The sequence below is a fragment of the Zootoca vivipara genome, chromosome 8 (genome assembly GCF_963506605.1).
Source record: "Zootoca vivipara chromosome 8, rZooViv1.1, whole genome shotgun sequence".
Lineage (NCBI taxonomy): Eukaryota > Metazoa > Chordata > Lepidosauria > Squamata > Lacertidae > Zootoca > Zootoca vivipara.
In genome coordinates, this window is record NC_083283.1 from 77746480 (window position 1) to 77770299 (window position 23820).

At 41.5% G+C, this 23820-nt stretch overlaps 1 protein-coding gene across 2 annotated transcripts in view; it reads right to left on the reverse strand.

Annotated features, from left to right (window-relative positions):
• Positions 1–19326, reverse strand: part of NFX1 (nuclear transcription factor, X-box binding 1) — a 33251-nt gene extending 13925 nt beyond the window's left edge. Inside the window, exons 1-14 of one of the 2 annotated variants that reach the window (XM_035124986.2) lie at positions 19181–19326; positions 16538–17527; positions 14510–14671; positions 14202–14279; positions 12993–13098; positions 11941–12012; positions 9026–9165; positions 7904–7985; positions 7594–7811; positions 6630–6727; positions 4575–4605; positions 2314–2396; positions 1645–1753; positions 740–859 (exon numbers count right to left, since the gene is read on the reverse strand). In XM_035124986.2, the coding sequence (XP_034980877.2) occupies positions 740–859; positions 1645–1753; positions 2314–2396; positions 4575–4605; positions 6630–6727; positions 7594–7811; positions 7904–7985; positions 9026–9165; positions 11941–12012; positions 12993–13098; positions 14202–14279; positions 14510–14671; positions 16538–17527; positions 19181–19208 (2317 nt within the window). In that variant the 5' untranslated portion in view covers positions 19209–19326. Of the gene's footprint in view, positions 1–739; positions 860–1644; positions 1754–2313; positions 2397–4574; positions 4606–6629; positions 6728–7593; positions 7812–7903; positions 7986–9025; positions 9166–11940; positions 12013–12992; positions 13099–14201; positions 14280–14509; positions 14672–16537; positions 17528–18431; positions 18911–19180 lie in introns of those variants that run through there. The other variant, XM_035124988.2, reaches the window with a different exon arrangement.
• Positions 19327–23820: the final 4494 nt, after the last annotated feature.

Below are 23820 nucleotides of genomic sequence, written 5' to 3' on the forward strand. Positions count from 1 at the left end.
GGACTCCTATATTAGTGCACAAAAAAATAGGCTTCACAGTGCACACTATGACATCATTCTTTGCCAGAGCATGTCCTCCCTCTACACTGTATTGTGGGAAGGTACCTGATAGCTAATCAAATTAATTCATTCCATTCAATCTCCCAACCTACTAGGTTTTATCCAATGCAATGTGAGCGCCATTCCACTCACGCAATGGGACTTCCCGTTCATGTATTCTCCCTGAATGCCCCCCAAATCTTCTGAAGAGGGTTTCCCAACTCCCTGGAGCAGATTTTGATGGTGTAACTGAGGAGAGAAAAGGAGGGGGGAAGTTCCATTGTGCAGTGGAATCTGCTGTGCAAGCAGAATAGCAACAATGGACGCAACCTTGTATTTCAAGCTATTTTGTTCCACGCTAATTGAAAAAAAAAAACCACTGCCTCAGTTATTCTACTAACAAGACAGAGGAAACCTTACCAAACTCTCTTTTATCAGGTCTCTGATCACATGAAGAGTATTTGAATCTACTTTTATTTGAAGTGAATGCCCTATTTATTCTTCTATGAACTAAGAAAATGCTTTGAAAGCTTTTACACCTGCATTTTACTACAGTAAGAAAAGTTCCGGAGTTCAGAAATTAATATTAAGATTTATTGTTATATCATACATTTGAAAATTTAATAGATTCATCATCTTAATTTGGCACGGTTGTTGTAGTAGTTGTAGTTGTTAAATACAGTTTGTATGTAAGTCTTACCTGGGTGGTCACATTCATGAGGTCTAGTACATGAATTTTTACATTCTGGTGGTCGAGTACCACAAGGTATTGGGGGGTATATTACTGATTCACCACAGTAACACGTTAATTCCTCAAAGCCTGAAGAAAAACAAAACCAAATAGGTTGCAGACATAACCAATGCTGCAGCTTTGCTGGCACAAAAGACTTTCATGCACGCAATGAAAAAGCTTCCTTGACCTATTATCCAACTGATAACTAACCATATAGATCAGTATATCTATAGATAGCGGGCACTTATCTATTTTATTTTATTTTAAAGTGGGCACGAAAGCAAGCTGAAAAAAATGGTATGGGACTTAACTGAAACTAAGGGGTGTTGCATTGTGCTCAATGTAGGGGTAGATCAATCCAAAGCCCTGGTCACAAACAGCAGGGTGGGAAAGAGTAGCAAATCCACCACCACATTCAACAATCCTGCTGCTCACACCAAGATGGAGGTTGTTGTTGTTGTTATTTTCCCAATTTTGCTCAAGGCTGGCACAGCAGAGAAGAGACGCAGATTAAGCACAACTCTGGGAAATGGATCTGCTTTGTACCCAGCAGATCCATTGGCGGCTCTGCTCTGCCCCAATAAAACCCTCATTTTGGGGACTTACGCCAGCTACCCACAGCAGGAATACTGCCAACAGTAGCTCCCCAACTTCCTATCCTTTTGGTGAGCTGAATGGGAGCCCCCATGATGGCAGAGCCCAGCAAAAGGATACCGCCACCTGTTCCCAACCCTCTCCAGCGGCACAGATTAAGGATTGGGACTGTACTCATAATTTTAAACAAACAAATTAATTTTAAACAACTTGAGTGAAGGGAATTGACTAGGTATTTCAAAACTAGTATAGAGCATACAATTCTGATGTGCACTCACTAGTCTGCCAGCACTTCTGACAATTGCCACGATGACAAGGTTCTTCGCATCTATGGATGCCACAATTGAGTTTCCGTCCACAAATCAAAGAGCACTTGTGTTCTTTGTCCTGCAAAAGGGGAAAAAATGTGGTGTAATTTATGTCGTTTTATGTGTGATGTGAAAAATGAAAATTACGCCCCCTCTTTCCTTTATATGAAATTAATAATTTATGCTTAATACTTGGTCTTTCTTCTAAATGATTTGGACTGATAAGGAAGAGTGTGACGTTAAAGCATTTAGGATCCACAATGGAGTGATGGGAAGTCGTTATAGAAATTATATACAGTATAAGGAAAAAGCCTAAGAATATGGGAATATGTATTTTTCTTTTTCTGAATGTATGCTTTCTTTATGATTTTAATAAAGCATTAAAAAGTAGAAAAAAAGAAAAACGAACATTAATTTTAAAAACCCACAAAGTTTCACATCAACCTGTTCCTTGCTTCAGCCTCTAAAGAAGAGAATAAAAATGGCTTCAAGCAGATTTTTTAAAGATCAAAACCAGGATGATTGCTTATGGCTATTATTGGCCAGCCTTCTAAATGTTAATTAAGAGTTCAAACAACTAATAAAAGGGGGGAATTCTTTTTCTGCTGGAAAAAAATCTCATTATATTTATGAACTCACCACACAGCAAATCTCATTACACTTGTGTCGTCCACATGACAGCTTCTTGTTGCATCTCTTGTCACACAAGAACACAACTACAACTAGAAATGAGAAAATACATTTAAATGATTGCTATTCATTGAAAATTACTGCACCTGCCCTTAGGCTCCACGTTGTATTAACTGTGATAAGACATTAGCCCTTGCAAGACCCATATAAAGAACGCAGACAAATCTTATTAGTATCTTGCCTTTCAGGACCCTTCCAAGGCAGCTTACAGGAAACATTAAGCTACAATTTTAAGAATTGTATCAACATATAAAAAGTAATTGGAAAAGCAAATATCATAACTCATAAAACAAAATTGCTTTTGATTTAGCAGAAGACTGATAACTATTTAGAAGTTACTAAACATTTCAACCATGAGGCCTAAAACTTAATTTGGCTTATCTGGCTTCAGTGAATGACAAGTATGGAATGACAAAGCCATATGGGAGTTAATGATTACTTGTGTAAGAAGCAGCATATCAACTGCAGGTAAACCTTGAGGAATATTTGCATATTTCATATACGGTACTGTATATATATATATATATATATATATATATATATATATATATATATATATGTGTGTGTGTGTGTGTGTGTGTGTGTGTGTGTGTATACACACACACACACACACAGAGAGAGAGGGAGAGAGAGATCCTGTTATCCGTCTGCTTGTTATGTGAAAATTCACTTATCTAAACACAGGGATTTTGAACCCATACCTCATAGAGTCAGAGAATCACAAAGTTGCAAGGGACCTCGCTACACAAACGGCTGATTCAGATACCCAAACAGCCAGACCTGCATGTAAGCAAAACGCTTGAGAATGAATTTCCTTAGTCTCAGTGAAAATAAAGTAATGGCTTTAAATAAACTTGTTTAGTCCTCTTTTTGCTTGTCTGATTTTTGCTGGTTGTGCAGAGCCATTTTGGGTGCCGCAATCGCTATTCTCGGGCTCCTTTCCTCAGTTCTGGTTCCGGCTGCCTCTCCTAGCTAGCCACACAGGTTTTCCCCTCCCCTTCTCAGTTTTCCTGCTCAGCAGCATGCAGAAACAGATCCTCCCTTCTACTTGTATGCAGAGAAGCTGCTGCTGAAGCAGCAGCACCATGCAGGATTTGATATTTCCACTTAACGACGGTGAACGTGAAGGATTGGCTCCTATGTGGTGCTTCTCCTTCACAAGCAGCTTCCCTGGCGTGCAGTGAGGCCACGCAGCAGTGATCTCCCCGCCAGCCATGCCAGCTCTTCCCTTCCCCTGTCAGTGTTTCTGTCTGTGCCTTCCTACCCCAGCATAATGTCCACTTGTTATGCTGGGGTGGGAAGGTACAAGCAGAAAAACTGTGAAGAGAAACCACAATTGAATAAAGGGAACCAGGGAATAGTGAGCGCACCTGAATTAGCTGTGTACAACCAGCAAAAAACAAAAAGGAAGAGGGTTTCTATAAAGTTGTTACTCTACGGTATTTTATATTTGCTGAGATTGTTAAGTAAAGTCATTCTCAGAGAGTGGCAGCAGGAAACACACACACACACACACGCAGTATGACCTGCGAAGCATGGATTTTGTCATTTCTTCTAGGTTGGGAACACAGTGGGATTTCCCCCATGGGAAACAACTGAAACCAGTGCCTTGGTATGTGAACACTCGTCTAACCAACTATTTCTGGGGAACAGATTAAGTTCTCAAAGCAGAGGAGAGTGTACAGTGGTACCTTGGTTTACAACCATAATCCACTCCGGAGGTCCGGTTGTAAACCAAAACAGGTTGTAGCCCAAGGCACACTTCCGCCAATGCGGCTCCCCCCCCCAAATGGGTTGTAATCCAAGAAAAGGGACACACACTTCTGGGTTTGACATGGTTGTAATCCAAAACGGTTGTAATCCAAAACGGTTGCAAACCAAGGTATACATATGTGTGCATATGCATATGTGTGCACATATGCAAGAATTTTGCTTATGTGCTTTCAATGACATATCAGGAAATGCTTATACTTTCTGAGGTGTCAAGGAGCCAGACAACAAGCAGCAATGATTAGCATTTTTTCATACACACGGGGCTCCCCAGCATTGGCTATAACAGGCAAAGGTCTGCAAGGTGTCTCCTTCTCTTTCAATAGTCAGTGACTGAAGCCTCAGCCGAGTGTGCCGAACTAACTTTGTGAGTTGGAACCACTGTGTTTACATATTTCACAAGAGTACTAGCATATAATAGCCATGAATGTGCTTGTTACCTTGGTTTTTGAGTGAGGCACAGGGAACTTCCTAAAGAAAAGAAAATTGATTGGATTATAGCCACATTAAAATATCATCAGACTGACATTAAAGAAAAACACCTTGTAACAGCTAATATTGCATCTTAACCATTGCAAAAATTCTCAGTGCCACATGTTCTCACTACACCTAGATTTTCAGCATTTGGAAACTGAAAAGTCTGACTGTGATGGATGAATCCATTGAACTGTGTGAAGGCTGAATTATTCCAGAAGCACACAAAAGCAGTCACCTTACAACCAACAGGAGGGGACAACTATTCAGGATAGTAGCATGTATTTCACAACCAACAAGCAGAATTTCAAATACGTAAGTGTCTAGAGGCAGCCTAATGATCTGGTTAAAGGACTGAAAATATCAGTCTCCTGGGTTAGTTTATAAAAAAATAAAAGAGAGATCTACTATGTGTGGCTGCATTAGCGATTGCAAAACTCTCCTTTGAAATCAACACTACCATAAAGTACAGTACATTAAGTACAGTACATTTGCTGCACTATACAGGAGATAAAATAAAAAAATTCCTTCAGTAGCACCTTAAAGACCAAGTAAGTTTATATTTTGGTATGAGCTTTCGTGTGCATGCACACTTCTTCAGATACACAGAAAGCTCATACCAAAATATAAACTTAGTTGGTCTTTAAGGTGCTACTGAAGGAATTTTTTTATTTTGCTTCGACTCAGACCAACACGGCTACCTACCTGTAACTATACAGGAGATAGTATAGTTTATTGGAAGCTGATTTGAAATTGTATTTACATCCAAAACCCCAGTACTGGGAATCAGAGGTTGGATGAGAATATAGAGAGCCCTGCTGCTAGTCCAGCACCTTGTTTTCTACAGATGACAACAAAGTGCCTATGAGAAGCTCACAAACAGGACAGGAATGCAACAACACTCTCCCTACTTGTGCTCCCAGCAGCTGGTGTTCAGAGGCCTGGCCTCTCTGATCCTGGAAGTAGTATATAGCCATTATGACCAGAGTCACTGATAGCCTTATCCTCCACAAATCTGAACGATCCACTTTTAAATCACTTTGAATGATCCACTTTTAAAATTGTCTTAAACTGGTGGCATCATCATGTCCTGTGGAAGCAAATTCCATTGCTTAGCTAGACAGTGTGAGAACCACTTCCTTTTGTCCATCCATAAGCTCTCACTGGAGATTATGATCTAGTGCTCACTGGAAGGACAGATCGTGAAGCTGAGGCTCCAGTACTTTGGCCACCTCATGAGAAGAGAAGACTCAGTGGAAAAGACCCTGATATTGGGAAAGATGGAGGGCACAAGAAGAAGGGGACGACAGAGGATGAGGTGGTTGGACAGTGTTCTTGAAGCTACGAACATGAGTTTGACCAAACTGCGGGAGGCAGTGGAAGACAGGAGTGCCTGACGTGCTTTGGTCCATGGGGTCACGAAGAGTCGGACATGACTAAACGACAACAATCTCTTACTGGTAAACTTTATTGGATGACACTGGGTTCCAGTGTTACAAGAGAAGGGAGAAAAGTTCTCTCTCTCCTCTTTCTCATCAAGTATCAAGATATTAAATACTGAAGAGCTTATGATATTAGGGTGCTGATCCTTAAAAATCACCCAATTTTAGGGTAAGCTGCAGAAATTGAGAGATCTGGAATTCATTGGTTCAACCCCAATTCACCTCATCAATACTACTTGGGGATTCTTACACCATCACATTTCCAAAACGAGGGGAGGGAAGCCAAATGGCCCATGGGTAAGCATTATAGCACATATATTTAAAAAATATTTGAATACTTTGGTTAAAATGCTATGTAACACTGCCAAAAATAAATGGACATTCAATAATTGCGGCATAAATATATTTATATAGGAAAAAACACATCACACGGGACAGAAACGGAAAAACGGTTTTGCAAGCTCAGATTAGAAGATAACCATGCAAACATAAAAAGTAGATATCATATGCTTTAGTCTTTCAAGTGCCACAAGACTGTTTTACTTTCAATATTCATTTTTTATTATTTTCAGGAATTACCTTTGTTTTTAAGGCACATCTGCAGTAAATCTTTGATGTGCGAGAACACGGTCCACATTCTCCTTCATGGCAGAGGTTTTCGCATGTATGAACAGCATCTATGCATAATTAAGAGAATATGGTTAACTGAAACTTTAATACACTGGGTCGTATTTAACTAATGTGTCCTGTCAGCAAATGGGATTCCCCTTCCTCACTCTACACCCTTACCAAATCTGCTCCAGAGGGTTGGGCAAATCCCTAGAACAGATTTAGAGGCCTGCTGGAGGAGGAGGGTGGGGGGAAAAGTATTGTGCCATAACCAGATATTATTGCATTGATGGGGCATGGTAATGCTAATTTGGATACAACCCAGAGTAACTATGCATTCCCTGAGCAAAATAAGCAATCACAGATTCCATTCCTTAGAGTAAACAATAACACTAGTTGTCCATGATACCGTTTTTGCAATTTTTTTTGAAACTTAACTTTATTGTGAATATATCATTCACTAGGTCCTGTGAGGTAGGTTAGACTGACAGATAGTGGCTGACCCAAGCTCAGTCACGCAAGAATTTGAAAACAGGCGTTCCTAGCCCAAGTCTGGTGTTCTATTCATTACATCACACTGGGTCTATACATTACGAAAGTATGGTGCTCCATTCATTTGCTCTTGTGCAGGATTCACCAGCTTGGAAAAACTGACTTTTTTACAGCATTTAGATCCTTTTTATCCTGGTGGCTGGAGGTGAGAGGCTGCGCAAAAGTACAACCATTTGGTAAAACACAGAGCAGCTTACAACCTCTTTTCCATCTTCCTCCCCAAAGAAAAATTTCTTTTCTATATAGGCTTTTTCTATCAACTTGAACTGCCACCATAGAAATGCATTTTTATTTCATCTTTTTAAAAAAATCATTCTGGAAGTGGCAATAAAATTCAACACAAATGAATGTTACATACACAAGCAAGCAACATTCTAATTACCAAAGCTACTACAAGGCAGAGGTTTTCCACATGTTCTTCCACACGATGGGATGGGATCTGTGCAGAGTTTACGTTCTGTGCACCCCAGCTCTAATAATTTATTAAGGGGCGTCTGCCCACAAGGGCAACAGTGCACTATTTGTGGAAGCCGTGGACAAGGCTGGCAAGACTGGGGGTGGCATACTTGTGCACAGTTGTGCATTCCACAGGATAGTTTTCTGAAATTAAAGAAATATAGTTTATCCCATGTAAGGCTATGTTAATCCACAAACATTGACAAAATTGAGCTCAAGTTCTAAGCAGAACTTACTTGCCACAAGTTCTCAGACAAGAGAAATGATCCTCACTTGTCCCACACAACACTTCTCGAGAGGTGCTCCCACAGTAACACACTGTACAGAGAAAAGCATTTGGGGGAGAAAGAGAAACAGAAAGAGTTATCATAAAGTGAAAGGACAACACAGGAGCCAAAATAAAGATTAATCAGATCAATTGGATTAACCCACCCCACAAAAGAAGGAGTAAATCCTACACCAATCCAGAGTGGGGTCCTCAAGACGGTTGGACGGCACCTTGTACGCCTCCTTCTCGCAACTCCTGCAGCCAAGCTGGTGCCAAACATATTGTTCTGCTTTCCTTTGGAGCACAACAGCAAGGCTGGGGGTGGGGTGGGGTCTTGTCGTCTGGGCAGCCCAGGACTTCCATAAGCACTTGCCCAGGCTTGTGCCCTGGGGAGGTCACTTCAGTGCTGCTAATGCAGCAAAAACAATGGGGGGGGCAGCAGTTACCAGTTTCTGCAGCCACAGCAGAAATTGGCACAATTAAAATGCCATCCCCAATTGGAACCGTAAGAAATTGCACAGTGTATGATTAGATTGTTTCATCCTTCTCATGTAAGATTGTGATTTTAAGTTACTAGGTTGAACCACTAGGAGTGTGTACAAATACTGTAGCCTTAAAAGAAGAAAAACAACAAATCTTATGAACTGCATGCAGTTGATTAGCAACTGGACATTTAACTTCAGAGGAAAAAAATGTTTTGATTCATTTTAGAGACCAGTTGCTCTTTGTAGTCTTCATCACTAACATATAACTCCAGTGGAATGTGAGAGGGAGAGCACTATTCTTCTGATAATACTCCCAATCCCCCTAGCTATGTTCCGTTTTCCTGATGGAACAATGGTGTCTCCAGTCCTGTTGCTGCTACCTCATTTTTGTTACTGTACTTCAATAGCTCTTCTGTTTCTTCATGTCAATCCGTGAAAAGGTTCAGGAAAGCCTAACATAATTCTGAAGCATGTTGGTCCTACATAATCAACAACTCCTGGAAGTTTTAGTACTATTTTATTAGAAATTTAATTTTCTACATTTTTGTTGTTGTTAACACACACACACACACACACACACACACACACACCCCACCACCACTCACCTTGTTTTACAGTCATTTCACACGGCTGGCATTTTCCTGAATGGCATATCTGGGTACAGCTATGTGTACCACAATTCAAAACATTCCCACATATGTTAGTACACTGAATTGCAGTAGAATGCCCACAGCGAACTGAATGGCTGTAGAAGAAAACTCAGTCAGTCATCAGTTGCAGTGGACAAGATTAGAATACTGTGTTTATAGTTTAGGCTATCACCCACATTCCCTCTGAATGTGACTATATATATTTAGTAAAGGAGCTGTTAATATTAACAGGCAAGTCCCTTTAGACTTTAATACATGCTCCATTGAGGGTTTTGCTAAATTAAAGGGAGAATAATTCCATAACAGTGAAAACCACAGAGATCTTTATTTAAACATGAAAAATGCTTCCAGCACCCACAGTACCAGCGTGTCTTAAAGCATATACTTTTGCACCATTTGAAAATGTAAAACTATTCTTTGCAATTATACAGTTTTAGCAGCACACAGCAGGTTACACCAACATGTAACTTTAAAGTGGCAGTTATTTTGTTTCAAATAAAATGCCCATGCACCCTTTCTCAAATGCAAATTTGATACAATTAGTCTGAGTTCAGTGTGTCTAAAGAAGCGTTCTCACACAATTGGGCATATGCTATCTAAGAGAAAATACTTGGGGGGAGGGAACCATTTCCATTTGGTTCTATTTGTCATCTGTGAAGTAGTCCAAATGGCTTTTAAGCAAACAAAAGGAGATAATGTAGCATTTCTGTTAATTCATTTGTACCTATAACAAAGGGAGCCAGCTCAATATGAGAAGGTACTGGTAGTTTGCAAACCTGACACAAAAGAATTAGAAATTCTTATGTACCGTACATGAAATCCATACAAATCATGGTGGTTGGGGTGGACAATAAGAAAACCTCTTAGAATGGTAAAGCAGATGAGTTATCTAGCTTAGAAGTTAGTTATTTAACTCCAAATGGGGAATATGTGGCTCTCCAGATGTTACTGAACTCCAATGCCCATCAGCCCCAGCCAGCACTGGCCAGAGATTTGGGGTCAAAGTAGCTTTGAGCTCCTCTCCAAGCCCCTGACACATTCACATTTAGCCCAAGCTTGGCTTAGCATGATGTGTGAACCAGGCTGTAATGGAACCTATGTTTTAGCTTACTCTTCTAAGCCTGCCCCACAGAGAAATATATCAATGAGATTTCAGCTTGCCATCTTGCAAGTAGAAAAATTTGAGTGTTTTGCCCAGTACATATGTTAAAATTTAAGCCATGTTTTCCAAGCCAACTTCAAACCATTTTTTTCATATGCCAATTTGGAGCTAATTCACAATTACTCACATACTGGCTGCACTGGAGGAATCAGCCATGGTTTACTGTGATGCGAAAGCAACACTGGCAATTACACTGAAAGTATCTTCTTGCTCACTAGCAAAGTGTCTCCTCTGCAGACTTTACCACTACCTTAAGAGGCAGGGTAGGCATCCCTGTCTCTCAGTGACTGGGGCTGCGATTCCCATCACTCCAAGGCAGGTCTACTAGCTGGAGCATTCTGAAATAGCTATACATCTGGCAACTGAGTGGCTAAAGGGCCCTGACCTCATTTTGCAGTATTTGGTTTCTGTGTAGCTGGGGAGATAGTGGCACTGCAGAGAACTCATCTCAAAGGTCAAAGCATTTTGGCAGGGCTGTGTCCTCCAGTCAGGAGAGCCCTAAATAAAGTACTGGTGGTTCTCTCATCCCCACCCCAAACACCCCTGCTTTTGATGCCTCAGGGGAAAATTGGCCTGGCATTGTTTTAGTTTAGATTTTTCTTCAAGGCTGCTCTCAGTATCCATGCTGATTTATAGTTCAAGTACCATTGTGCATGCCCTTTCCCATATAACCAAACAAGAGTCTATCCAGATAAGACTATTTTCAAAGTGAAGGGAAATTAAGACTAAAAAGGAAATGGGGGGGTGAGGGTATAATGCAAGTTCAACAGGACAATCTAATCTACAACTCTGAATTGTAATCATACACAAAATGATTATATAGCATACTATGATACACACAGAAGCAACACAAAACTGAAAACCTGAGCTTAGTGGGCCTTACTGTATTTACCTTTCACTATTTTTCTTATTCGTGGGACAACCTGAGAAAAAAACACCTTAATAACAATAGATAGAAAAGCACCAAATATTGGCAACTTCATTTTTTACATCAGCAGTAGCAATGAACAAAGAAAACTTGAGGGCCAGCCCATAAATCACGTTCCATTTATTTCAGATGTATCAAAATTATCTATTGATTGTCTGGAAATTCTTACTTGACAGGAATCTCACACAGCAGGGGCGTGATTACTCACAATAGGAAGAGTTATTTGTGGTGTACATCATAAAGACAGCATGCAATTGCTAGGCAATCACAGCAGAGAGGGTGGCATCTATTTCTGATGCGTTTTGCTGTACAGTCTGTAAAAGTTTGTCACTGTGCATAGAGATCACGTACAGAAGGATTTGCTTATTGCAATATGCCACTGAAGCTTCATATAATATTAATATCTATGCCATGCTTTCCTTCTCAAGTAATTTTGTTTTTCTTCCCTAACAGCACGCTTCCCTATTTTCCAATTTTGGTAAGAAGAATGATTGCCATTAAAAACACTGCCCACCAGCCAGAGGAGGGTACTGCAGTAGACAATCCAACTGCACAGACATGGAAGGAGCATGTATACTAGGAGATACATGCCATTAAAACGGTAGCCAGCCAATTTCCTAATAATGTGGACAATTTTAAAATACTGTTTTAAATAAATATTATTTTAAATGTTTTAGATTCTTCAGAGACATTACAAAAAAATAATATTAAATTATTATTCTGTGACAGGCCGCAAATAAATATTAAGCATTTTGCAATAAAGTCTAAGTATGATCTCACCTTGTGCGTCCACATTCACATTTTTTGGTCATGAAAGCAGGGCATGATGGGCAAGGTCCTGGATGGCAGAGTCTGAAAAATGGAAGTATTCAACAGAATTTAAGTTTTGTAACATTTTCATTTCAATATTATTCACAAAATAATTCACAAGCAGTTATCCTTGCATACTGAAGTTAAGGCATCATCAGAACTTTAGTATACTACACGGAACGTAATTTAATAATTACAATGCTGGACACAATACTACCATGCCTAACACAACACAAACGCCTAGTTAAGATATAATGATGAGGAACAAAGTCCCCAGCTGTGTTTAGAATATCAGGAGTAGTTCTTTATTTTACAGCACAATCATTTGATATTCTAGTTAATGTGAATTTTCATTTAACACTCACCCATGGTGAAAGTTAACAGGGAAAGGGCAAAAGTATTTCACACCCTAAAAGGAAGCGGCTGGATGGGAAGGAAATATATGAACCTACAGCTGCTTATCTCTAACATGCAACTAAGTGAACCCCACCATCAACGCTTGCACCATCTCAGCAAGTCCTGCTTATGATCTCAGCAGAACCACTGCTGTGTCCAAAATGCTGCCGTTCCCACCGGCTAGGCAGGCAAACGGGGAGACCAGTGAAGATGTTCTTTTTCACTGCACAAGCTCTGGGCTGGTATAGCCAAGAGGCCCTGGTTGGGCCCATTAGCAGTAGCTGGACCAGCTTAGCATCCAGTGGATTCTTGGCCAGTCAAGCTCTGCATTCTTCCTCACCCACTGACCCTGAAGCTCCATTTTGGGGAGATGATACTAGCTACCACTAGTGGGGATACCACCAGTGATAGCTTCTGCCCACCATTTTGGCTGGTATAGCAAGGACCTTCACAGTGGCAGCTGGACAGTCAGCTGCCTCCTAGCTTTTCTTCAGTGCAGTGGATCAAGGGTTAGGACTGCTCTACCCACCACATGCTTTTGCAGAACAAAAGCAAAAAGCCCTGCATTTCTTTCAAAAGTTAAGGCATATCATCTAATGCGCTGGGGATTTTGAAAACATACTTACATATTACATAAATGTGGACAGTCTTGAGCTGATCTTTTCTTTCTACAGAGTTCTCCACAGCTATGTGGAATTTCATTTTGATTCCATTCAGGATTTTTTACCCTACCTATGGAAAAACACCCAACACAGAGAATGTTCGTTTTAAAAATCAATCAAAGACAGAACTATATTAAAACTTTAAAAGATTTCATTTTTTGTGATTCCTCTTAATGAAGTTTTTTTTAAAAAAATTAATCATCTTTTACATTTTTACAACAGGTTTTTAAACTTACATGAGGACAATATGACCAAATTCTTCCAGCACACATCACCCTTTTCTTCTATCTCTAATCCATTCTTTGTCTATGTATATGTGTGTGTTTGTGTGTAATATGTATTACAAGAAGTATGCACAGAACTTCATTTCATGTACCTACAAATACAATTAAAGTTTCCATGTTCCTTGCAAGTTTAGCCCTGCCAGCTATTAAAAGAACTGGAAACAATCATCTACAGCCATAATCATTCATATCCTATTATAATTTTAAACATATGTTATTCAGTCTATGCTTTAAAAGATGGGAGCTGAATGTTTCCATAGTGACAGCAAACTGTTCAGCAGCAGACAAGATGGCAGCATCCACACCACAAGGTGCAAACAGTATTTCATAAAGATCTTTATAAAGACAAGCATATGAAATGTGTACTTGTGTAAGTATGTATGGGTGTGTGTGTATATTTATGTATGTATGTATGTATGTATGTATGTATGTATGTATGTATATATTAAAAATGTTCAAATATATATAGTATATTAAATTTATATGCTACTCTTCAGTGTTGCTTTTCTCAAGGCATGTAATACGTTGGGCAAATTCCCTAGTGTAAATTCCACCCATTCTAGTTTTTTAGGTGAAAACAGTAAACAAACAAACAACCTTAACATGAAAAATATTAGTTAACTTAAGGAAGTGCCCTTCTCTTTCATGTAGAAGAGGGCCTTCTGAATAATGTGGGGTGAGAAGTGAGTGGCTGTTGAAGAATACTGTAATAGATTATGTTTACTGTTGATAAACAAAATGAAAACAATAGCCATACTGAGTTACATATGCACTGGAAGGTTCATTATGCCAAGCTGTAAAAATGCAATCAAAACGAACCCATATCAAAATGATGAAATTTTCAAAAACATTCAATATTCCATGAATTCTGACTCTGGAAGACACTTACCACAGAAACAGGTGTAAATATTAGGAACTTGGGATGAAACATTTTGACAAGCAGGGCACCGCCAACCACTATTACCATCTGCAAAAAAATGAGGGAGGCTTTATAATTCTCAATCAATTTCAGGATGTATTTGATCACCAGAAGTAACAAAATATAGGAAAAACAATTTCTTGAAAAAAGTCTCATATAGTACTTCAATAAACGTGTTTTACATAAAGTTAATTGAGGCAGTCACACAAGATTATGTAAAAGCAGTTAAGCACAGGGGGTCTTATCAATACATTTAACAAGCTGGAGGAAATACTGACCTTCATTCTGCGCTGCTGGTGATCTTGCCCACTTCTTAATGCAGCTCAAGTGGAATACATGATAGCAATTCTGACAGCTCCACACTGGGGCCACCACACGGATCACATCACAACATACCATGCATTCATATTTTTCTGAGGTAAGCTGCTCTATCAGAGACCCTAAGAAAGATATTTTAGGACATATACAAACATTATTCCAACAGCAAATAAGCCCTGTGGCATCTTAAACAAATGTACAGCAGCATAACAATGCTTTTGCCTTCAGTTACCAATTTGTGAATGGTGTTTCTGCTTTCAGGACATATTCCTTTATTTTTTAATCTTATCTTGCATAATCATCTCCCTACCCTACCCAAGGCCCATACTGTACCTGCATTTAACATCAAACACCTTCACTCCCCACTCCAGGCATTTGATGAACAAAGGTATCCAACACTTCCTCTCCCGCCTTCTCCCTCGGACCACTCATTGTCATCCCACCACTACTCCCCGTACTCTGAGCCTTCTTCCCTTGGTGGTTCCCCAGCTGGTTCCTCCCACCATTCCTCTGCGTCCAACCAGTCCATGACAGGTCTGAGCAGCAAAATGAACAAATATTTTGTGGTGGTAGAGGTCAGCTAGATATACACGCAGACTTTAGATGCTCCTCTCCAACCCTGATCACCCACTTACATTACAAGAAGCAAAAAGTGTCATATTGCTAATAATAATAATAATAGGTAAGGAGATGCTCCGTCAAGCACTGAATATCTTTTCATCTAAATATCAACACTATCTCATCACTGCGGCAGGAGTCCTGATTCTCTGTAGGTACAACTTTGCAAATGCAGAGTGGCTGTAACATGAAACAGCAGGCAATTCCAAAACACCAGTCTGCTCAGCAGTACTACAAAGATGAGAGACTTTGCACAGCAAGCGCTGCTGACATTACAGTACATTACGGTACTAGTGGCACACCTTTCCAAGCAACATGTTGCTGAACTTCAGGACATTGTTTGTTTGTTACAAACAGAGCATGCCATTTATAACCTTAGTGGTTAAAAGTGTTCTATCTTTAAAGAACACTTCACACACTGATTCAACTACTGCTGCAGATAATCTGAGGCAAATTCTAGTGCAGGCATCCCCAAACTTCGGCCCTCCAGATGTTTTGGACTACAATTCCCATCTTCCCCGACCACTGGTCCTGCCAGTTAGGGATCATGGGAGTTGTAGGCCAAAACATCTGGAGGGCCGCAGTTTGGGGATGCCTGTTCTAGTGCATCCATGTTACGCCTCACCACTTTCCCACATGTGCACCAAAACACCCTGGTGTTTTGATAGCGCACAAATAATTGTTATGATGAGCAAGCTGTTTCAGAAAAGCTTCTCACAGCACAATCCTAACCATGTATACTTAGAGGTAAGCCCTTGTGAATTCAATGGCACTTACTCCCACATGCATGGGACTAGGACTGCAAAATCAGCCATTGTTGATTTTTTTCTTCTGAGGAACTCCTGAGAAGGTTCCAGGGAAACTTCCATAGTGTTCCTCAAAACCACCAAAATACCATTTGGATATCAATTAGGATCACTATTCAGCTATCCCAGCCTATTCTAAACCCAGGAAATTAAAAGCTTGCCTGGTGCAATTATATACCACACAATTAATCAAGTTCACAACTGAAAACCTAGGAAGATATACAATCAACTACAAATAAATAACAAGTAAGCAATTGACTCAGCAGCTGCACCAGCACACAATTAAGCGTAAAATCAGCATAAAACCATATGAAGCAGCATAAGATCAAAACAAATTCTAACGTTATCCAACCAAGGGGAAACAGATAGTTTAGGGATAAGGATATTTTGGCTCCAGATTTTGCTAGACTACAACTCCAATTTTACTGATGGCTATGATGTCTGGGGCTAATAGGAATTGGAATCCAACATCTGGAGATCCACTGCCACCTTTTGTAAAAGCTAAAGGAAAGCACAAAGCTGGGCTTTCAGGTCCTCAAATTGGTTAAGAATGGAGAAATTTACCTGTATGAGTTTCTTTGCTCTTTGGTGCATCATTTTGCTTTTTCCAGCGCCTACTTTTATATCCATCTTGAAAGACAGGTTTTCTCCCATCACGTGTACCTGATTCCTGTACTGGCTGTGCCTGTGCCACACTCACTAAGTTTGAACCCCTTTCGCGCAGCACAGATTCTCTCTTCTCACTGGTGCGTTCTTTGGGAGGATGCGGAAGGGACGCATTCTTAACATGTTTTACGTGTTTGCTCCTAGATGTATCTTGCCTTTTGCCAGTCTCTTTATTCCACATAGGCTCCCTAAAATATCTGTTGGCAAAAGGGTACTTTCTCCGTGCAATGCTATTGTCAGAAAAGCCATCAGATATTGCTTTTCCAAGTGATGCATCAGAAGAGTCTGACTGTGTAAGATCTATTGCTGGTATATTTTCAAAGGGCTTGTCCTTCCATTTAGAAACTACTCTTTTATCCCTTTCAGGAGGATGTTTCTCCTTTTCCTTCAACCCTCTTCCACGTGAATGCATCAAATATGTCTTCTTTGGCTTTGCTCCTCTGTTATCTGCAGTAGCAGCCTCTTTTTCACTGTCTGAAGAAAAATCACTGTATTCTCTTGGATTCATCCTTCGTCCTTGAATCAATCTGCCATCTAAACATTGAGGATCTTCTGAATTCCCTGCATTTGTCTGCTTTGCCTGATTTCTGCCATGTGTTCTATCATTCCTTGATCTCAGCCATCGCTGACTGTGTAAGTTGCGGCCCTTTGTTTTACCCATACTGTTGAACAATGAAGAATCTGGTTGGCTTCTATGCTGACTCTCTAGACTATAAAAAGTATGCTGATCTACAGGAGAATTTTCATATTTACTGTGTCTAGGGTGAACAGAAGGTGGTATAGCATTTCTGTCCCGATTTGATTCCAATCTGGATTGACTATTCCAGTTCAGACTGAAAGCTTGCCTGTCTCTTGGAATGAAGTCAGTTGCATCTGGATTTAACACACCTAGGAAAAAGGAATATATATTTTAAAAAAAAACATTTTGCTGTTCAGCAAAATACAGAATGTACTAACTCTGGCCAAGAAATGTCAAAATACTGTAGCCTCCTTTGGGTACCTTTCAGGTTTGGGGGAGAAATTGCTGGGAAACAATGCAGGACACACTGGCATCTTTTTATGCCAAACAGCATTTTGTTTCTTTGGTAAAAAGATCAAGACCACAGTGCTACATTTATCACAATTAACTGATTGATTGCAGTATTAAGCCAAATAACTACAAGCACTGAGGTATATGTGCTTTTCTCATGCAGTATACCATTATAAAAAAAAATCCTTCCAGTAGCACCTTAGAGACCAACTAAGCTTGTCATAGGTATGAGCTTTCGTGTGCATGCACACTTCTTCAGATACACATACCATTATGACATTCTATATATTGTCAGGGTATTTTATATGAACCGCCCTGAGACCCCCAGGAACAGGGCAGTACATAAATTCAATAAATAATAAATAATAACAATAATAATAATAATTTATCAGCTACATTTTATAAGCAAATATCCTTTGGTGTGCATGACTTACTGCTGGTTGTGCAGCAACCAAGAGTCTCAGCGCACATCTTGTTGTTACTATTACAGATAGGAACTTATTTGCTTCAACAACAACAAAAATTCAGTAGCCTCATCTCCGTACCCTACTCAGGAAATAACATTTTGCAAAAATTACGTTCTATAAGATGCCTATTTCAAATAACCTTACTGTAAAGGTCAACTACAAAAGTGGATGGGGGGGCGAGGATAAGGGGGAGAGAGAAAAACGACTCTCACAACAACCCTTGCACAAAAACAAACACTTCTAGAATTAAATTCTGCCGCTCCCCCCCCCTCCCACTACATCCCGCAGTACATACTGGCAAGCTAAAAAACCCAACGTCTCAGTGCTGCATTGCAACCACGGACAATCATATTCGGCTTCACGGCATTTCGAGATGATCTGCCCCCGTATGGGGCATTTCAACGGAGCCCTTTCCCGAGCTCTGGGGTTCCCTGCATCGATGGGCTCCTGCAGCTCGCGTAGCTGTGTGGATGCTCCTTTCCGCGCTTTTTGCATGAGCGTCACGACATCTGTTGATGCGAGATGCACTGCAGCAGCAGCGGCAGCAAGCGACAGCGGCGGCGGAGAAAGCTGAGGAATGTGGACCGTCACTACCACCACCATGCAATATTGCAGACTTCTTCCAGGCTCGCTGGAGAGCCCGGCGTACAAGTAGCACAAGCAGCGCGTTTATGCAGCCGATGCTACTGCCGCCTGTATAACCCCCCGGCCTCCTCGGCCCGCGCACACGCCGCCGCCGCCGCTGCTCCTCCCCAGTTGCACTCATGGAAGCAAGGCGAAAACTCGCCCTTCCGACCTTTCCCGTCCGAGGCCTTGTGCCCGGCAGCGGGGTTAACCCGGGTGGAGGCGAGGAGTTCCCCTCAGGAACAGGAAGCGAGGCGGCGCCTTCGCCCCCCCTTCCCCACCCCGCTGGCCCCGGCCTCCCAAGTCGGGTCCTGTCACACACGAGGCTCGCATTTTTTTCATTCCCCCCCCCCCCCCACCATTCAGGCCCGGCGGCGGCTTCGGCCTCCCGCCCGCTCCCTCGCTATGGCCATTCCTTACCTGAGCTTGGCAACGCCGCCTCCGCCATGCCTCCCGCCGCGCCACGCCGGGCAAAGCCGCCTCACACACAACTCCGCGATCCCCCTTTCCGCGACGCTGCCCCGAGGAGCTCCCGCCTGCCCCGCTGTGGAAGGCGCGCAGGCGCCGCGCTCCGACCGACCGACCGCCCACTGCCTCCGCCTGGCGCCGCCCGACGGGCGATGGCGCCCCCTCTTCTTCTTCTTCCTCCTCTTGCCACAACTACCTGATGCAGGCCAGGCGGGAGGGAGGAGGCCGCCTCAGGACAGCGCTGGCGAGAAAGCGCAGGCCCTGCTGAGGCTTGCGCGCCCAAAATCCAAGTTGGATGCCGACTTTTCCTCCCTGAATATTACCCACATAGAAACAATACGAATAAATAATAGGCACCAACAGTGCTCTCTCTCTCCCCCCCCCCCCAAGTTTGGTTTCATTGAGGGGCAGTATTTCGATATAAGTAAGAAAATGAGAGTATCCTTGAACATTTTTAATTAGAAAAAAGCACTGGGCACCTATATATTTAATATAGGACCAGCCCTCAGAAAAGAGACGGGAAAATGGAGAGGGAGCATTTCTCAGTGCAATGATGGTTGCTCCTCAGGAGCACTTCTAGTCCCTGCTTCTTCTTTGAGGTCCGGACAACCAAAATAAATTATGTTCTCAAAAATACACACACACACACACGTTCTTTTAAGTAGCCAGTATTCAGGTCTGAAAGCAAACAAAAATCCTGGCAGTTGTCATTTCTTGCCTGCCTTTCTTTTTCTTTTTTAAAGGTCCCTGAGTCATATGAAAACGCAATACAGAACATACAACAATCCTCCAAAACAATAATTCCATCCAACACATTACAGGATAGTAAGATCAGGTATTCGGTTTTTAAAGGTCAAGGTAAAGATGTATGTCTCCATCCTGTGATTTTTTTTTCTGGGCGGATGCAGGGAGACACATACCCCTAAACATTTTGTGAATCTTTTATACTTTTGTCCATTTGCTGCATTTATTTTTCCCAATTTGAACTATAAAATGGTGATTTTCTTGAGTCAAAATGAGAGTACCCCTAAACATTTTTATTAGAAAAAAGCACTGTCTTCATCAATCAACAAGCTGCAATCAGATAGTGCCAGATACGGTTTTGAAATTTATTTATTTATTTATTTATTTATTTATTTATTTATTTATTTATTTATTTATTTTGTCAGTCGCTTTATCTTGCCCAGGGTAACCCAAAGCGATCTACAGCCAAGCACAGATATATTAAAAGGAAGAGGAAAGAGAAAATACACATTTAAAATATCCCACCCACTTCTAAAAAGCCACTGGTAGTTAAAAGGCCAACGGCTTGGTTACAGAGGAAAGTTTTTGCCTGGCTTTCCCCACCCCTCATTATTTACAGTATTTGTTTCAATTTGTAATTTCAACTTGTATATTGGAGAGTATATTGTCCTAAGGACAAAATACTTAATGTCAGCTATGTTTGAGTGAAGGTGGAATGTATTTATAATGCCAGGACCATTACGATTTATATGTTATATCAATTCTGCCCCTTCTGCTCCTTACTACCTGCATGACCAGCAAAAAATTAATCAGTAAAGCTTCTCTTGGAAATGGAAGATCTGTCACCTGTTTAACATTTTACTTTCATGCAGCTGTCCACAGCATCTAGCCCTTGGATTCAGGAGTCTTAAATATGTTGAAGTAATGAGGAAGAGCATATCTCTCAACCTGCACAAATTTGGATTCAGTATCTGGCTCCCCAGTTGTCATATCACACCAGCAACTTAAGACTGCAGTCGTATACCCACTTGCCTGGGAGTAAGCTCCACTAAATTCAGTGGGACTTACTTCAAACCATATCAAATTTAGTGTGGTGTGGGCAGTTCCCCTGCACAGGGTCTCGAGTCGAGGGATCCCAAAATAAGAATAAGAATAAAAGCCTTATATTTATATGGGTACCTACTGATAATATCCACAAAAAAGCAACTGTACCAAAAGGAATTATTGTGAAAAGAAAAAATATTAGGGGGAACCAAATTTTGCTCTCAGGGTACCGTATTACCAAAGTCTGTGGCAGTGTGAGCAGCAGTTCAAGTAGAAACCCTTCTTTCTAGAAGCTGCATACTACATTCACCCACACAAAATCTTTTGTTTTGAGTGAAAAATCTCTGGCCTCCCAAATACTAAGGTCTGTGTTTTAATAACAACATATCAGGAGATGTATTCAGCCAAGACAACTTCCGTATTCTGTCTACAGAATTAGGAGCAGATTGCTGCAAAGATGGCACTAACAGTTTCCCTCATCCTAATTGTACCAGGATGTCAATACATTTTAACCAGAAGAAGACAATTAAAGCTTATGAGTATGAACAAACTCGAATTGAATCCAGACAAGATGGAGGTCATGACAGTGAAGCAGTCCACAGCAAAGGGCCATTCTCATGTTCCACCATCCGGACCTCCGGCACACAAAGAAGGGCCTCAGATGATGATCGCAGGGCCTGGGTAGATTCATATGGGGAGAGATGGTCCTTGAAATATTGTGGTCCTGAACTGATTAAGATTAAGACTATAGGTCCAAACCAGCACTTTGAATTGGGCCCAGAAACAGTCAGGCCTGCACCCAATGTTATATGCTCAAACTGTTTTGCCCCTGCAAACCTGTTTGCTGAATTCTGCACCAGCTTAATTTTCTGAAACATCTTCAAAAGCAGCCCTACAGATAATGCATTGCAGTAATTTAACCTGGAGGTTACCAGAGCATAGACAACAGAAGTTAGGCAATCCCTGTCCTGATAGGGATGCAGCCAAAGCTGATGGCACTCAGTGCCACTGAAGCCAACTGAGCCTCGGACAACAGCAATGGACCCCAAAGGACCCCCAAGCTGCATACCCGCTTCTTCAGAGGGAGTGTAATCCCATCAAGAGCAGCCAACTTCCCAGCCATCTGGTCCAGGGAGCCACAACTAACAGTGCCTCTGTCTTGAGCTTGTTTATTGGCTCTCATCCAGTACCTTATCAATGCAAGGCAACAGTCCAGCACATCTGCTGCTGCAACTGCAGATGCAAAAGAGAAGAGCTGTGTATCATCAGCATATTGCTGACCATGTACTTCAAAACTCTGGGTGACCCCACTCAGTGGTTTCAGGTAGATGTTAAACAGCATGGGGGATAAAACCAAACCCTGAGGAGCCCCACACTGAAGGCTCCACGGGGCTGAAGAGCACTCCCCAAGCATCACCCTCTGTAAATGGCCATCCAAGTGGGACCAGAACCACCTCAAAGCAGTGACACCAACCCCAACTCAGCCACTCCAGAAGGATACCATGGTTGATGGTATTGAAAGCCACCTGAGAGGTCGAGGAGAATTAACAAGGACATATTTCCTTGCCTCTCTCTGTGTCAAAACAGGGCCTAAAGTCCAATTGAAATGGATCTAGAAAATCAATTTTCTCCAAGAGCGCCTGGATCTGGTCTGCGACTACCTGCTGAATCATTTTGCCCAGGAAAGGGAGATTGGCAACTGTCCAGTAGTTATTTAGATTTTATTGAGGGTTTATTGAGGAATTTTTTTACCGCTGCCCCCTTCAAGCAGGCAGGGACCAACCCCTCTTGTAAGGCAGCATTAATCACCTCCATGGCCCAGCAAGCTATCCCCTCCCTGCTAGTTTTTATCAGCCAGGAGGGGCAAAGGTCCAGAGTGCAAGTAGCTGGCCTGACAGATCCAAGCATTATTGGGGCCACAACTGATAAGACTTTCTCACAAGCTGCCCCGCCTTGAACCTCTGAGAGTGGTAGAAAGACCAAGCCTTCCTTCATTTTCCTGCTTAACTTTCCCACCTGGCATGTATGGGCTACTGGTAAAGCATTTTAGAAAACACTACAGTATAAAGAATTTCATTTTTTAATTAAAACAATCATATATTAATACATATTGCTGTGGAACATTAATTCCTGCAGTGAAACCAATAGAGCAGGTTCATCACAGCTTAAGTATTGTGGCTGTCAGTAAGATTTAATGCAGCTGTACATTATAATTGTTTATTTAAAGCAGCTGGAGCGGGGGAAACAGTGAAATCCCCCGGCTACATGCTGCTTAACTATGCACGTGGAGGGATCGTAACCGCCCGCAACCCCACCTCCTGGCAAGGATGTGGCTTTATCCCAATCTTTACATGAACGTACAAAGGGTCAATAACAATTCTATGTGTCACCTTAGAAGTAAGCACCACTGAGTTCACCAGGAGTTATTCCTAGGTGACAGGGGAAACAGGACTGCACCCATAGCAACTAACTTTATAAAATAATAATTTAGCGGGATTGTGGCCTGGCTGTTTAAGAGAGCCTCCTTATTTCTTAGGGGTAGTAGACTGGCCATGTGAGAAAATCAGCACCTTTTTCATTCAATTAAAGAAGGGTAAGGGAATATACTGTAGTACAAAATCACTTTTTTACCCTGTTCCCTTGATTAAAAACCCTTCTGTGTAGCAAGAGCTCCACACAGTGGTCACAATGTGTGAGAACTGCTCACCATGCATGATGGGTGTGCGGAATTCATGCAATTATTAGCTCTGTGTATTTTATCGCTTCCACCGTCATTTCTACTGGTTATTAGTATGAAATGGGGC